The sequence below is a fragment of the Pristiophorus japonicus genome, chromosome 16, assembly GCF_044704955.1.
Source record: "Pristiophorus japonicus isolate sPriJap1 chromosome 16, sPriJap1.hap1, whole genome shotgun sequence".
Lineage (NCBI taxonomy): Eukaryota > Metazoa > Chordata > Chondrichthyes > Pristiophoridae > Pristiophorus > Pristiophorus japonicus.
In genome coordinates this window covers 88,830,968-88,847,551 of record NC_091992.1, presented here as the reverse complement: position 1 = coordinate 88,847,551, position 16,584 = coordinate 88,830,968, and the positions used below count along the sequence as shown (strand labels likewise).

General features: G+C 41.5%; 1 protein-coding gene across 4 annotated transcripts; it reads right to left on the bottom strand.

Annotated features, from left to right (window-relative positions):
* Positions 1 to 1,127: 1,127 nt before the first annotated feature.
* On the bottom strand, positions 1,128 to 15,954 carry adprm (ADP-ribose/CDP-alcohol diphosphatase, manganese-dependent). Of its 4 annotated transcripts, XR_011587300.1 has the most exons (5): positions 15,884 to 15,948; positions 13,101 to 13,747; positions 10,656 to 10,778; positions 6,680 to 6,888; positions 5,227 to 5,315 (listed from the first exon to the last, which is right to left on the bottom strand). XR_011587300.1 is itself a non-coding variant. In XM_070857541.1 (4 exons), exons 2-4 carry the CDS (start codon positions 13,711 to 13,713, stop codon positions 5,017 to 5,019), a joined length of 1,035 nt encoding a protein of 344 aa, XP_070713642.1. In that variant the 5' UTR covers positions 13,714 to 13,747; positions 15,866 to 15,954; the 3' UTR covers positions 1,128 to 5,016. The 4 variants fall into 4 exon arrangements, 3 of the variants coding, with proteins under 3 accessions (XP_070713642.1, XP_070713640.1, XP_070713641.1); XM_070857541.1 differs by lacking the exon at positions 6,680 to 6,888 and having other exon boundaries at positions 1,128 to 5,315; positions 15,866 to 15,954; XM_070857539.1 differs by lacking the exon at positions 6,680 to 6,888 and having other exon boundaries at positions 1,128 to 5,315.
* Positions 15,955 to 16,584: the final 630 nt, after the last annotated feature.

The following is a 16,584-nucleotide window of genomic DNA, read 5'->3' as shown; positions in this document are numbered from 1 at the left end:
TCTGACAGAATACATAAGCAATCTCAGTCAAATTTGTTACACCACTCTTTTCTGGAGAAGGTGCTTTACAAATTTAGGTTCGCACTAGATACTCTCTCGGGTTCAACGGCCAGTCTCCTTTCTTAAGTGGACCCCACGCCCCTTACTTCCCAAGATCCAGACCAGTGACCCAGGAGCTGTAACAATGGAACTCCTTGTATAAACTGTATACAGTAATCCTGCACATGCCACCACATGCAGTTCTCCAATCTTCCAAAAGGTGGTTGGATCAACACTTAAATGAGACAAGGACAAATATAAATTGCCAATTTGTTTATTTTTAAGTATCATTGGAATCAATTTTCACTGGTTTCAAGCTTTAAATACCCAACGTTTTTTTAAGTGATAAATCAATTTTTTTAAAGTTTCATCCTAAATTTGAGAAAATATTTTGAAATTTCCCATCTTTTTCTTCCCAAATATCAGATTGACAAATTCACATGTATCCCATCTGTTACATCAACAACCACGCTGTGTATTTTCCACACAGTGCCAAGGTCACTGATGTGATGCACACCCACTCTGGACCCAATTTTCATCAGGACAAGGAATGACTGTGGGAATGATTATTTTTCAAATATTATAGCAGATGGCAAGTTTTCATTCCAAGGTAGGTATGCAACAAGAACAGCAGAGTACAGACACTGTTACCACACCGATTGTCCCCTGGAGACTGAGGTCATCAAAGGCTTACTCAGGTTATACACCAAGGTATTGTTTACTGAAAGCAAGATTGCAACCTGTACGTGATCTTGAATTATTTGTATTTTTCCACCCATCACAGTAGCAGGTATGCAGAAGCTGGAATAAACCTTGGTTCTTCTCTTTGACTATTAAGTGAGAGTCTGATAGTGAGCCCCATAAAAGTAGTGTTTGTGAGTTGTGCAAATAATTGTGAGTTGTCATTTAGCTCGAATGTACCTTCAAGTTCCATGCTTGTTTACTTGAGCTTTAGTGATGTTCAAAATGAAAACTGACTTTACTGCTTTCTCCAAAATTACTCATTTTTTGGGTCAAATTTCCCAAATATTTTCTCCCTATTTTATACTTAAAAATAAACCCTGAAAAAATAGTTATGTCAGAAAAACTGACTTTAAAGATCTTTATTTAACTTACAAATAATAAGTGAACAAACTGAGTAAGGAATACAACAAATTACAACTTATTTCTTAACATTCCTTGTAACATTGAAACTAATAAATACACCACATTAACCCCAGCAGTGAGCCAAGCACAACCTTTCTCATCAATAATTACCCTGAATCTGATCTACCTTAAGGGCAGCACAATCATTCGGTGTCTGACTGCCTTACCAGATCCTCCAGACGGTCCTAGGCTACATCCTTGTGTATTTTGTTCCTAAGTTGGACAGGAAACCAATGGCTTGACCTCTAACCCTCAACATGCATGGAAAGTGACCAGATGAGCCACCTACCACTCTCTTCAGTGAGGCATTCGAGATACTGACTGCTGAGCACAAATGCAGGCGCATTTCAACACTGTTTACTGGGATGTTTTAGTCAACCTATCTTGTCTCAAGCAATTTGGACAGAAGCTTCATCTGAATTCTATTCCATCTTTCCTAGAAGCTGTGTGTTGCAAATTTAACCACTTGTGACCTGAATTTAATCTAATGACATTTTGATATACATTGCATCCAAACTCTTTCATGGACAAAATATTCAGAAATCCAACAATCTGACAATGACTGTGTTGAAGATGGCAGTGTCCTTTCCTTCACTTCTTCAGCATGAAAGAATGAACTTGCATTCATATAGCACCTTCTCACAACCTCAGGATGTCCCAAAGTGCTTCCATTAAAGTAAAGCATAGCCACTATTGTTATGCTGGCAAACGTTGCTGACGATTGTGCAATGCAAGGTTCCACAATCTACAAATGAGATGAATTACCAATTAAATGGTTTCTCCTTTTTTTTGTTGAGGAAAAGAATGTTGGCTAGGAGAGTGAGAAGAACTCCCTGCTCTTCAAAGTAATGCCATGAGACCTTTCATTTCCACCTCAATAGGCAGACAGGACCTCATTTCAATGTCTCATCCAATGAATGGTACCTCTGATAATGTAGCACTCCATCAGTAATGTACTGATTTTCAACATCGTATCATTCTTGTTAATTTATATCTAGACTTATCCTTATAACTTCAATCTCATTCTGACACAGATATTCATTGAGCTTTTTAACACAATTTACATTACCTTTAATGGGAGTTTATTCCATATATATATAATATATATATACACATACACACTCTTCCTTGAGGAAGACGTTTCTTCTGTCTTAAATCTCAATTACATTGGCCAGTTTTGTACTCTAGTTCTACGAGCACAGCTGAACTTGAATAAGCTGTTTACATCAACATGTTAAAGATTTGGATTATGTCCCTTCTAAATCATGTCTTTAATGGGAAAAGCCTAATTCTGTGAGGAGCTCCTTATAGTTTTCATCCTTTCCCCTCTTCTCTGGACCCTCTAAACTGTATCAGTATCCAAAACTACAGTGTGCTGCAAAAATGCCCTTTCCAGTGCTTTCGAATCAAGATGCTTCAAGCAGTATCCTACTATTTGAGCAACTTTATTAATAGCCTCCCTGACTAGATACCTTGTAGTATTTGGTAATCAAAAAGCTTTTATTTGTCCTACCTCTGCACATGGACACCTGGCCACTGTGGAGCCTATGGATAAACGTGAGCTTAATTACTGCCATGATATTTTGATGTATATAAATGAAGTGAAGCTTGTGAAATAACCAAAATAGGACATTTCCTGTACCAAGCTGCATATCTCATTTCTGCAATTAAATTCCATCTCCATTCTTTAGCTCACCCTCTTTATTTTCTAGGTCCATTTGGTACTATTAATCTACCCTTATCAGAGAAACTTACAGGAGGTGGTCATTCGGCCTATCGCTCTTTGAAAGAGCAGTTGTGCTTATTCCCACATCCTCTGCTTTTTTTCCTTAACCCTGTAAGTTTCTCATCCTCAAGGATCTGTCCAAATCCCTTTGAAAATGATTTATGAAATCAGCTTCTGCCACCTTTTCAGGTAGAGCATTCCAGATTTTGAGACAACTCAGTGAAAAGAATTCTCAACTCCCCTGTAGATCTTTTGCCAATGATTTTAAATTTATAACCTCTGGTTTATTGACTCACTTGCCGGAGGAAACAGCTTTTTACTATCTACTCCATCAAAACCCCTTATCAGCTTGCAAACATCTATTAGGTCACCTCTTAAACTCCTCTGTTCCAAGGAAAACAATCCTAACTTTTCCAAACTCTATCCATAACTGACATTCCTCATCCCTGGTAACATCCAGGTAAACCTCCTCTGTACCCTTTTCTAAGGCCTTTCCAACTTTCCTGAAGTCTGGTGCCCAGAATTGTCCAGTTGAGGCCTAACCAGAGACTTATAAGGTTCTAGCGTAATCTCTTTGCTTTTATATTCTATACCTCTATTTATAAACCCAAAAAACCTCTGTGCTATTTTAACCACCTTTAAGGATTTGTGTATATGCTCATCTACACTTTTGAAAATCGTGCCATTTATAGTATGCTGTCTTTCTATATTAGTCCTCCCAAAGTACATCACTTCACACTTCTCTCTGTTGAACTCCATCTGCCGTGCTTCTGCCCAATTCACCATCCTGTCTATATGTCATCCTGAAGTCTACAACTATCCTCATCACTATCTACTACAATGCCAAGTTTGAAATCATCTGCAAACTTTATAATGCTGCTCTCTACACCCAAGTCTAGGTCATTTATAGAAATTAGAATGAATAATGGATCCAAAACTGACCCTTGAAGAACACCACTGCAAATCACCTCCCAGTCTGAAAAGCTGTCCATCCACCATCGCCCTCTGCTTTCAGTCACTGAGCCAATTCTACATCCACATCACCACTTTACCCTTAATTCCAAGGGCTTCCATCTTCTTAACAAGCCTCCTGTCCTGCACTTTATCAAATACCTTACGAAAGTATATAACATTTATACAACACCTACTGCACTATCTTGATCAAACTTCTCTGTTATCTATATTAAGGTACAGGATCACATAACTTCAGCAAATTTTCTACTATTAAACTTGCACCCAACTGAAAGAAAGTGTTCAAAACAAGAAATCTGTGACTAGCAGGGGTCCACTATGTTTATGTATATATAATTTAATAACAGCTGACTTGAACCTCATTACAAGGTCATGGTAAAATGAAAGGATTCAGATTAAATAGTAAAATGCCGAAGCAAAGCAGTTTTATAAAGTCACGACTCCAGAGACTGTAGCGGTTTATCTTCTTGACATCAGGTGCATATTTCTTTGCTGTTCGTTTAAATTTTCAACCACTATCAAATTTGCGACTGAATGCGAATCTTCAGCTGCCAGTGGAAATTTGCCATTAAAAGTTATTTTTCATCCTCCTATTAACTCCCTTGGATTAAGTCTTCCACTAATACTGCAATGCTCTCTCACTTGAGTTTGGATATTAAATTTACAGCAAACAATGCAAGGCACACAGCATCATATTCTACATCACAGCCTATATTCTCTAGAGTTTAGGTGATCTCATTGAAACATACAACATTCTTACAGGGCTTGACAGGGTAGATGGGACCAGGGATCACAGTCTTCGAATAAGGGGGTCTGCTATTTAGGACTGAGATGAGGAGAAATGTCTTCACTCAGAGGGTGGTGAATCTTTGGAATTCTCTAGCCCAGAGGGCTGTGTATGCTCAGTCGTTGAGTATATTCAAGATAGAGATAGATCGATTTTTGAAAATTAAGGGAATTAAGGGATATGGGAATAGTGCAGGAAAGTGGAGTTGAGGTAGAAGATCAACCATAATCTTATTAAATAGCGGAGCAGGCTCAAGGGGCCGAATGGCCTACTCTTGCTCCTAATTCTTATGTTCTTTTATGATAGAGGTCTTTGTGCCACACTACATTACAAGATAGAAAACCATTCATTTATGTTTTCCGTAGTGTAGAACTCTCTTTCGAATCCTGCCCCTTCCCTTTAAGATCATTCTGTCTTCATATACATGAATGGTACCAAACGCACGGCTCTCTGGTGATGTTTCGATCACACCTTCAAAGGTAAGATGGTGAATTCCATGATCGTCCAAGTAGTAGCCACCATCGTGATCATGTCCTGCTATAAAACACACTACACTAGTGTGCGCGTGTAATACTGAGAGGATCTCATCATAGTTCCATGCAACGCACATTGGATCTGTAGATTCTGGGTGAACAGGAAGATGACCTGCATTAAGAAAACAGTTTACAATTATATCATCTTTCCCCTTTCATCATAGATACATGCCTTTCACGCCTTCAACTGAATTGCTCAATACCTGGTCAAAATATAAAGAAACAAATCACTCTATCCATCTTTCAGTACTTCAGTCAAACCCGTATAAAATAAGGGTGCAGCAGCTATATGACAGGTATCAATTTGTGACCATTAGAGCAATGTAGAGTTGACAGAACACTTGTACTGTGACTATGCCTCTCTCTCTAAATCAGAGTAAACAGAACTGTGCATGTCTGTGCTTTCCACGCACAGCATGCAAATCTTGGTTTAATTTTAATGTTAGTGGGGAACCAATAGGGGAGCCAATCTCTGCTAACATTAAAAAGTCTTAAAACGAAGCTCAAGTTAAGGTCTAAAATGAAGTTCCTAAGGTATCTACTGCTAAAACTATGAAGCACCTTAATATAGGTGACTTCATGCTTGACTTATTTTGCATATCCTGCATCAATATGCAGTTCTAGTTGCTTTGTATTGTTGCAATATTTGTAGTCTAATTGGCTTATAAGATGAATACTAAGGAAAGCAAGGGCCGAATGGCCTACTACTGCTCCTACTTTCTATGTTTCTATGAATGGTAGATAAAAGTAAAAATATCATATTACAATTTTGCTAAAAATACTGGAGAGAGAAAATTTCAGAAACACATTTACAATGCCATCCACGCAACCAGAGGTGCCTTTGCTAGAAGCAGCATTCTTGACTTAGGTTCAGGGTTGACCCGTTAATCTGCTCTTTTGTGGCGCTGATTGAGGGAGGAATGTTGGCCAGGAAATTGGGACAACTCCCTGCTGTTCTGTTAGCAAACTTGCTGCTGAAGTGAGCACGTCATAAGATCTTCATCCAGCTGAACAACCGAACGTGACCTTAGGATGAGATATTACATTAAAGATTGCAACTGCGACGGTGCAGGTCAGTCCCACATGGATTGTCAACCTAGATTATGAGCTGACATAAGGGACGTGAATCTCAACCTACTGATTCAGAGATAAAAGCTGATACACAGTCAAGTGGAAGATAACGCTGCCGAGAGTGAGTGGCATCCTCAGCGATTTGGGTAAATTCCCTCGGCAAAATCTCCAATTTTCTCCATGGAAGTGAAAGATGGGCTTTTTCTTAATTGCTGGATGGGAAAGCAACTACTGTCTGGATTCGAGATTTGACTCTAAACACATACTGGGTAGCAGACCCGTAACGTTTTTTTGTACAATCCTTGTATTGTAGGTTTAAATACTTGTGCATGTATTTTAAGTGTCAGCTTGGCTCAGTTGGTAGCACTCCTGCCCAAGTCAGAAGACTGTGGGTAGCACTCTCACCTCTTAATGAGAAGATCCTGGGTTCAAGCCCCACTACGGACATGAGCACTTCATCTCAGCTGACACTTCAGTATTGAAGAAAAGCTGCATTGTTGGGTGTGTCCTCTGTCAGATTAGATGTTAATCCAAGGTCCTGGCTGCCTGGTCAGGTGGGTGCAAAAGATCAGGAGTTTCCTGGTGTCTGGTCAACATTTCTTCCTCAGTCAACACTACCAAAAACAGATTATCTGATCATTCACTCATCCATTTGTTGTTTGTGCGACCTTGTTATATTCAAAAAGCAATCCATTGGTTGTAAAATACTTTAGGGAATTCTGAGGATGTGATAAGGTGCTATATAAACGAATAAATGTCCATAAAAATTTTAGCACAATGAACAATACGAGTAAGATTAAGGCAATGTAAATGTAGGTCCAGCTCCAGTTATTGCAAGTCTCTGTGATAAGCACACAAGGACGATGTCATCCTGGCCAATAATATAGAAACATAGAAACATAGAAAATAGGTGCAGGAGTAGGCCATTCGGCCCTTCTAGCCTGCACCGCCATTCAATGAGTTCATGGCTGAACATTCAACTTCAGTACCCCATTCCTGCTTTCTCGCCATACCCCTTGATCCCCCTAGCAGTAAGGACCTCATCTAACTCCTTTTTGAATATATTTAGTGAATTGGCCTCAACAACTTTCTGTGGTAGAGAATTCCACAGGTTCACCACTCTCTGGGTGAAGAAGTTCCTCCGCATCTCGGTCCTAAATGGCTTACCCCTTATCCTTAGACTGTGACCCCTGGTTCTGGACTTCCCCAACATTGGGAACATTCTTCCTGCATCTAACCTGTCTAACCCTGTCAGAATTTTATATGTTTCTATGAGGTCCCCTCTCATTCTTCTGAACTCCAGTGAATACAAGCCCAGTTGATCCAGTCTTTCTTGATAGGTCAGTCCCGCCATCCCGGGAATCAGTCTGGTGAACCTTCGCTGCACTCCCTCAATAGCAAGAATGTCCTTCCTCAGGTTAGGAGACCAAAACTGTACACAATACTCCAGGTGTGGCCTCACCAATGCCCTGTACAACTGTAGCAACACCTCCCTGCCCCTGTACTCAAATCCCCTTGCTATGAAGGCCAACATGCCATTTGCTTTCTTAACCGCCTGCTGCACCTGCATGCCAACCTTCAATGACTGATGTACCATGACACCCAGGTCTCTTTGCACCTCCCCTTTTCCTAATCTGTCACCATTAAGATAATAGTCTGTCTCTCTGTTTTTACCACCAAAGTGGATAACCTCACATTTATCCACATTATACTTCATCTGCCATGCATTTGCCCACTCACCTAACCTATCCAAGTCGCTCTGCAGCCTCACAGCATCCTCCTCGCAGCTCCCAACTTAGTGTCATCCGCAAATTTGGAGATACTACATTTAATCCCCTCATCTAAATCATTAATGTACAGTGTAAACAGCTGGGGCCCCAGCACAGAACCTTGCGGTACCCCACTAGTCACTGCCTGCCATTCTGAAAAGTACCCATTTACTCCTACTCTTTGCTTCCTGTCTGACAACCAGTTCTCAATCCATGTCAGTACACTACCCCCAATCCCATGTGCTCTAACTTTGCACATCAATCTCTTGTGTGGGACCTTGTCGAACGCCTTCTGAAAGTCCAAATATACCACATCAACTGGTTCTCCCTTATCCACTCTACTGGAAACATCCTCAAAAAATTCCAGAAGATTTGTCAAGCATGATTTCCCTTTCACAAATCCATGCTGACTTGGACCTATCATGTCACCTCTTTCCAAATGCACTGCTATGACATCCTTAATAATTGATTCCATCATTTTACCCACTACCGATGTCAGGCTGACCGGTCTATAATTCCCTGTTTTCTCTCTCCCTCCTTTTTTAAAAAGTGGGGTTACATTGGCTACCCTCCACTCCATAGGAACTGATCCAGAGTCAATGGAATGTTGGAAAATGACTGTCAACGCATCCACTATTTCCAAGGCCACCTCCTTAAGTACTCTGGGATGTAGTCCATCAGGCCCTGGGGATTTATCGGCCTTCAATCCCATCAATTTCCCCAACACAATTTCCCGGCTAATAAGGATTTCCCTCAGTTCCTCCTCCTTACTAGACCCCCCGACCCCTTTTATAACCGGAAGGTTGTTCGTGTCCTCCTTCGTGAATACCGAACCAAAGTACTTGTTCAATTGGTCCGCCATTTCTTTGTTCCCCGTTATGACTTCCCCTGATTCTGACTGCAGGGGACCTACGTTTGTCTTTACTAACCTTTTTCTCTTTACATATCTATAGAAACTTTTGCAATCCGTCTTAATGTTCCCTGCAAGCTTCTTCTCATACTCCATTTTCCCTGCCCTAATCAAACCCTTTGTCCTCCTCTGCTGAGTTCTAAATTTCTCCCAGTCCCCAGGTTCGCTGCTATTTCTGGCCAATTTGTATGCCACTTCCTTGGCTTTAATACTATCCCTGATTTCCCTTGATAGCCACGGTTGAGCCACCTTCCCTTTTTTATTTCTATGCCAGACAGGAATGTACAATTGTTGTAGTTCATCCATGCGGTCTCTAAATGTCTGCCATTGCCCATCCACAGTCAACCCCTTAAGTATCATTCGCCAATCCATCTCAGCCAATTCACGCCTCATACCTTCAAAGTTAGCCTTCTTTAAGTTCTGGACCATGGTCTCTGAATTAACTGTTTCATTCTCCATCCTAATGCAGAATTCCACCATATTATGGTCACTCTTCCCCAAGGGGCCTCGCACAACGAGATTGCTAATTAATCCTTTCTCATTACATAACACCCAGTCTAAGATGGCCTCCCCCCTAGTTGGTTCCTCGACATATTGGTCTAAATGTGTACAAGGATGGAATGAAGGAGGATATTTTGGCTTCCTATTGTGTTTCAAATTTTGAGTAAACATAGTTGGTGAAATATTTGTCCCAGAATGGAAAACTGCACATATCCTGACCTACACATTTGCTTCAAGCTCAAGGTTTTAGGTTTGCTGTACTTAAAGAAAATCTTTCTGCTCAAGGGCTCCCCATAAATTCTAAACTACATGTTCCTTTCACATGCGCAGTGACTCCTTATAAATTTCCAGCATCTTCTATTTTTTATTTTAAAAGAAAACCCAACCAGCAACTTCAGAGTGACCCACACAACCTATGTCGAAGCCACTCATCAACTATGTAGCTGGCGCTGTCTATAATTATAATCAGTGGTCACATCAGTCTCAACAATGACCATAAGGATTCAAAGTAGAAATTACAGTAGTCCAAAAGGATGGATATCTGCTTTGTTTTTGGACACAGAAATGTTAGATATGTTTAAAGTGCCAAACTGGAGTCGCACAAAGACTGTACAATGAGAGATACACATTGTACAGAAAACACTTCAGCTTTTGGGTCTGAAAAACTTTTATTGGTATTTCAAAACTATCTTTTGATGTGCCGTAATATTGCTGTAAATGTGGCGATTTTGGATGCATATCAACATGACAAGGGATCAGAAATAAGGTGGGTGATCTGACACCTGAGCACACCGAAGACAAGAAATATTAACCGTAGCCAATGCAAAGCTGAGTTTAAAACTGTTACTAGCTTGTTTATAATGTGAGCACAGAGTCCATACTCTAGGCATTTCGCCCAACATTAACAATGTAACCTACTCCAAGCAGAGCTAGGCAGTGTCACTTGCACCGGTGACCTGCTCATCATATTCCATAGGTATTGGTAAAAGACCTATTCCTGTAATATCATGACTTCCTTAGGCACATGATTACATTTTAAACGTTATCTTTTGGATTTACTGATTCTCTTTCATCATTTCTATTCCAAGAGAACAAGTCTGATTTACTTAAACCTAGGTTACTATCAGAGCTTGGTAATGTACAAATGCATAATAAACATAATTACTGAAATGAGTTCTTCTATTTTGTTAAACACACTTACCAATGACGGTCACCTTTTCCTGGTTATTATCAGAGAAAGTTAGTACTTTGTTTAGCCACTCGAGCTGCTCTTGACTGAAACCTCCATTAAACCCCACAAAGCGTAAATTCAGTCCAGTGAGGCCTGTCAATTAAATATATGGAACTATTACATTTTCAACACAGCTTGATTCACTACAGCAATGCTACTAGAATTCCCTATTGCTAATTATATATTCTTTGATTTTTGTAGCAATTTTTACATTTCTTTTGTTATTTGTGCACTTTGTACTCATGTAAACAAAACCAATAATTGAATTGTGACATGAATATTTCAAACATAAATTTTGTTAGCATTACACATGACACATAGCCATGGAAAATGTATAATTACATGACTATTCTCCAAAGACAATAAATTAGTTAAAATTAACGCCGGCACTGATTTTTATAGTTGTCAATGGTACAACTGCCATGCAGGTGGATAAAGCTGTAATTCAATTCCAGGTTTTGAAATAAATCCTTAAATCGTTCAAACTTTGCTTGTGGTTTGCAATAGCATCAGAATCCTTCAATTGGGTTTCAGTCCTTTTAGATAGTTATTATTCTATGTATAATTTTTTTGACATTTCTATCAGATGGGCTTTTGGAAGCATTTTATTAACAGGCGTGTACAACTGTAATGACTATGAAAACTAAAGAGAGCTACGAGAAACAGAAATATAGGTTTTCAGTGCAAATTCATGGGCAAATCTTGTCCACACCCAATAAGGGTTTCTCCTTCTGAAAGGATTAAATGAAGGAAAAAGGATAGAGACACACTGGAGAAGGTTCAAAAAGATTGACAAGGATGATACCAGAAATTCTAACTATCAGGAAAGGATGAACATGCTGGATCTCCTTCTCTTGAAAAGAGAAAGTTGAGGGATGACCTAATAGAGATCTTTAAAATTATTTTGATAAAGTGGACACAGAGAGAGTGTTTCCACTTGTGGGGAAGAGCAAAACTAGAGGCCATCAATGTAAGATAGTCACCAAGAAATCCAATAGGGAATTCAGAAGGAACTTCTTTACCCAGAAAGTGGTGAGAATGTGGAACTCGTTACCACAGGGATTAATAGATGCATTTAAGGGGAAGCTAGATAAGCATGAGGGAGAAGGAAATAGAGGGTTATGCTGATAATGTTAGATCAGGAAGGATGGGAGGCTCAAGTGGAGCATAAACAACCGCATGGACTGGTTGGGCTGAATGGCCTGTTTCTGTGCTGTAAATTCTGTGCAAAAAAAAAGTAATGGTCTTCATGTCCACAATCCAAGGAGGATGTACAACAGGAGATGACCACAAATAAGTAGAGATTAGGAAAATTGATGTGTATTAAGTTTTTAAAAAATTAAGATGTTATCCTGGCAGTCATGAAACAAATGATGACTTTGCTTTCGCAGTTCCCATTTTAAATGCAGTTAACTTCATATCGTCTTATGTTATTCTATACTAGCAGGTGACTACTGCCTAAGCACCTGCCTATGCTTTCCTTAAGCTTGAACCAAGGTGGCCTCTCAAGATGATTCACTCTCTAATTTTCCCTCCCATTTTCTGGGGCAGCCTTCAGCCCGAAAAGGTAGACTGCAGTTAGGGACACTGGTGCTAAGCTACTGGAACCTGTTCACATTATTAGATAATACTAGTCGATCTCCTGTGGCGTTGTACATGGAGAGTCAAGACTGTGTATAGTATTGAGGGGAAGTAGGGTTAGAGGGCGGAGATATATAGACCAGAGTATGCAAAATATAATCCCGCTAATGTTCCCACTGCACGAGACTGGCAGGCCGTGCAGCTGTCTGCCAGTCTCGCGCAGCCCGGGACCAGCTTTTCCAATGTTAAATTTCATTGTAGCGCATAACTTTGAATGGGCCACGCAGCCCGTTATAGGGGCCGCACAAACAAAATAAAAGTCGGGGGAATATTTTTTGAAATCATATACATTCTGTTCTCATTTTTATATTATAAATTCGTTTGCTCACTTTTACAATGGGAACTGTCTACATAAACGAGTCACAGTATAATTACATTCTCCTGCCAATAATGTTGCCGGAGAGAGTTGCCAGTGCACAATTGCTGCCAACGTGATCGGGGCCCAGGAGAGACGAGAGTTCGAGGCCCAGGGGCAGCAAGGGCCAGCCCACACTGCGATATGTGTGCGCACTAGGTCAGTGCAGCAGAGCTGGCCTCCAGTCGTCTTGGTTAATCCCTGCCACTGGACCAAGACCCGCCTATGATGATGAGCAACACCCCCATGAGGGGAAGATTGTAATTACAACCTGACAAGTTTTACATAGACTGTTCCATTTTAAATGTGGCCATCATACTTTTTTTTTTAAATGGAGAAAGTTGATAGAAAGTTGATAGAAAGTACACACAAGCTAAAGCCAAAATTGCACGACAAACAGATATAAAATAACTATTTACCCATGGGGCTATTAAGGTCTTCATTTCTGTTGTTTGATGTCAGTATCTGCATTGAATCACTGTGTTTCTTACTCATCTTGTTCCTTCCCAGAATGCTGAGATCATGTGTGTCAGTTAATATGAATCGGAACTTAGGAAAAGGGCTAAAATGGTAGCCATAAAACGCCTCAGGATCATCAGGGTCGAAGTCTGTCTTAATGCTGCAACTGTCCATGTTATCGGAGGTTCTGTCTTTTCCCAGGTGCTTGCTATTTAGAGCTGATTTAAGTAATAGCTCCCTGTCAAAATTATAAAACTCATGATTTCCCCAAATATGGTGCACTGGAGACACACAGTTTGAAAATTCATTTATTACTGTTTGAAGCGCATCATCTGAAGACTTTAGCTGTGAATTGCATCCATCAATGATATCGCCAAGCTGCAGAATAAACTTGGGAGCGGTAGGTTCTTCATTCCATTCTTTGATAGCACTGCGTAGCAGGCGGAGGCTGTTTCTATAGTAACGTTCTCGTGTCCTTGCATAGTTAAAGCCATTCTCTACATTAGCATATTGAATGTCTGCTATGACTCCAAAAGTAAAATACAGGTTGTTTTCAGCTGCTTCAGTCTCCATTCTTTTAAATATTTCACTTCCACATGCCCACCATCTAAAAAAAAAAGAGGTAAGTGAAAATAGTAACCTGGATTGAATATAAGACAGGCTATTGCCGAGTGCAAGTACAGAGCAGTCTGGATCTATAGCAACACTCTATAAATTGAGAGTGGTAGGACATGGGTTTATGCTGATTTTATGATCTTGGGCCAGATAATCAAGCAATGACTCTATGCAGATGCAAAGTGCTGTCCAAGGGGAAGGGGGAAATGCAGTCCCTGTTGCTATCTGGGCAAAAATGGCAAGTTTGTCAGAACTTTTCTAAAACATAAACCTGGTTTGTAAAATAGAGGACTCTTTTTGGCTCACCTACATTTATCTTGTTATGTGATGGCATTAACTGTGATTTTTTTTCAAGAATTTGCTTCAGCAGCAAAGGATACACCAGAAACAAAGGCACGATCCTAACCCTGTCTGCCCATTCTGGTAGGTGCTAAAAAACCCAGTATCTGCTGGAAGTTTCTCTGGTGTCCTGAACAGTATCCCACCCCCCTTCAACTAACACCATCAAAATAGATCAACTGTTCAATCATTTTCATTGCCCTCATTATTGCCGTTGTCACTTCTAGACTCAACTACTCTCATGCTCTCCTGGCCAGCCTCTCATCCCCCAGCTTCTCTAAACTTCAGCTCATCCAAAACTCTGCTGAGTGTATCCAATCCTACACCAAGTCCCTGACTATCTATCATCCCCATTCTTATTGATCCTATATTAGCTCCCAGTCCTCACTCCACTCTGCAACATCCTTCAGCCCTTGGCCACCCTTCCCCAAAGGTTCTGTTCCTCAGACCCTCCATTCTCCCCACTGCCTTCAGCCACATAGGCCCCATGCTCTGGAATTCACTCCTAATATCTCCTCCTTTGGCTTTACATCTATTTTTCCGTACACCTCTGCGAAGTGCCTTAGGATATAAAATGTGTGAGCTGTTGTCAGACCTTGTTGTGCATGAAATGGCTGCTGCAAGTACCTAAGAACTGTCATCCAATTCAAAGTAGCTCATTGCACGAGATGTTTTGAAGGGACCAATAATGTTTTAAATAAGTGCGTGACTCCCGTTTTCACTACTGGATGTTAATGTATCAGCCATAGTAGCACCCACGCCTCTGAGTCAGAAGGTTGTGGGTTCAAGTCCCACTCCAAAGACTTGAGCACATAATCTAGACTGACACTCCAATGCAGTGCTGAGGGAGCACTGCACTGTCAGGGATGCCATCTTTCAGTTGAAATGAGGTCCTGTCTGCCCGCTCAGGTCTACGTAAAAGATCCCATGCCACTATTCAAAGAAGTGCAGGGTGCCCTAGCCAATATTTTTCGCTCAGCCAACATCACTAAAGCAGATTATCTGCTCATTATCACATTGCTGTTTGTGAGATATTGCAGTGCGCAAATTGGTGGCTGCGTTTCCTACATTACAACAGTGACTACACTTCAAATTGGCTGTAAAGTGCTTAGGTGAGAGCTCATGAAAGGGGCTAGATAAAAGATCATCTTTAGTACAACCCTATTCACAATGGAAGCACACAGAGTAATAACATTTCCCTTTCAGGAAAATAGATCCATTTTATTTGAGATGATATATATATATATATCCCAAATGCAAACGGTTATGCTGCCATCTATTCCCAGAAATAATCACTAGCTGCCAACTACTGCCAGAAATAACCAGTCTGTGAGACCTGTCACCAGCTCCTCTGACCAGCAGCACACAGAGACCGGGGAAATCCAGCCAGCCAGCACCTGGCTGCTGTCAGTGGCCCACAGCCGGCAGCCTGGTACCAGACTGCAGCCTCAGGCCAGCGCTTCACCCGGACCCTCACCCACCCAACCACTCCCCCCAATCCTCAACCACCCACTCCCACAAACCCTCACCCCCCCACTCCCGGATCCGGACCTTCACCCACCCGGACCCTCACCCACCCACCTGGACTCCCGGACCCTCACCCATCTGCTCTCCTGGACCCTCCCGCTCCCCCGGACCCTCACCCACCCGCTCCTCTGGACCCTCAACCCCCCCAGATCCTCACCCACTCACTCACTCCCCCCCAGACCCTCACTCACTCCCCCCAGACCCTCACCCACCCGGACCTTCACCCCACCGGACCCTCACTCACCCGCTCACTCTCACCTACCGCGCACCCACCGCCCCGGCACCACCATTCGAGTCACTGCTTCCAGCCCCGCCCACCGCCATCTGCATCACTTCCGGCATCTGGTTGCCCAGAAACCGATTGTGTTCGTCTGTGACGTCAGTTCTTGCCTTTCTGGGAAATTGCATCAACCTGCCAGGAACCACCCGCTGCTTCCGGGTTCAGCCGGCTCAGGGCCATTCCTGGGAATAGTCTGTTCCTGGCCATTCCTGGGGATAATCTGTTCATGGCCATTCCTGGGGATAGTCTGTTCTTGGCCATTCCTGGGAATAGTCTGTTCATGGAGATAGTCTGATCATGGTTATTCCTGGGATTAGTTGTTTAATGGCTATTCTTGGGATTAGTTGGTTAATAGTTATTCTTGGGGGTTAGTTGGTTAATGGCTATTCCTAAGGTTAAAGAAAGACTTACATTTATGTAGCGCCTTTCACAATCACCGGACATCTCAAAGCACATTACAGCCAATGAAGTACTTTTGGAGTGTAATCACTGTTGTAATGTGGGAAATGCAGCAATTTGCACACAGCAAGCTCCCACAAACAGCAATGTGATAATGACTAGATAATCTGTTGTTGTTATGTTGATTGAGGGATAAATATTGGCCAGGATACCAGGGATAACTCCCCTGCTCTTCTTCAAAAAAGTGCCATGGGATCTTTTACACCCACTTGAGAGAGCAGACG

Coding starts and splice junctions, on each gene's coding strand:
- adprm (XM_070857539.1), bottom strand. CDS start 15,945: ATGGCGGTGGGCGGGGCTGGAAGCAGTGACTCGAATGGTGGTGCCGGG. Junction 13,748..15,883: donor GCCGGGGCGGTGGGTGCGCG/GTAGGTGAGAGT, acceptor TTTTTTTTTTAG/ATGGTGGGCATGTGGAAGTG. Junction 5,316..10,655: donor GGAAAAGGTGACCGTCATTG/GTAAGTGTGTTT, acceptor TTCTTAATGCAG/GTCATCTTCCTGTTCACCCA.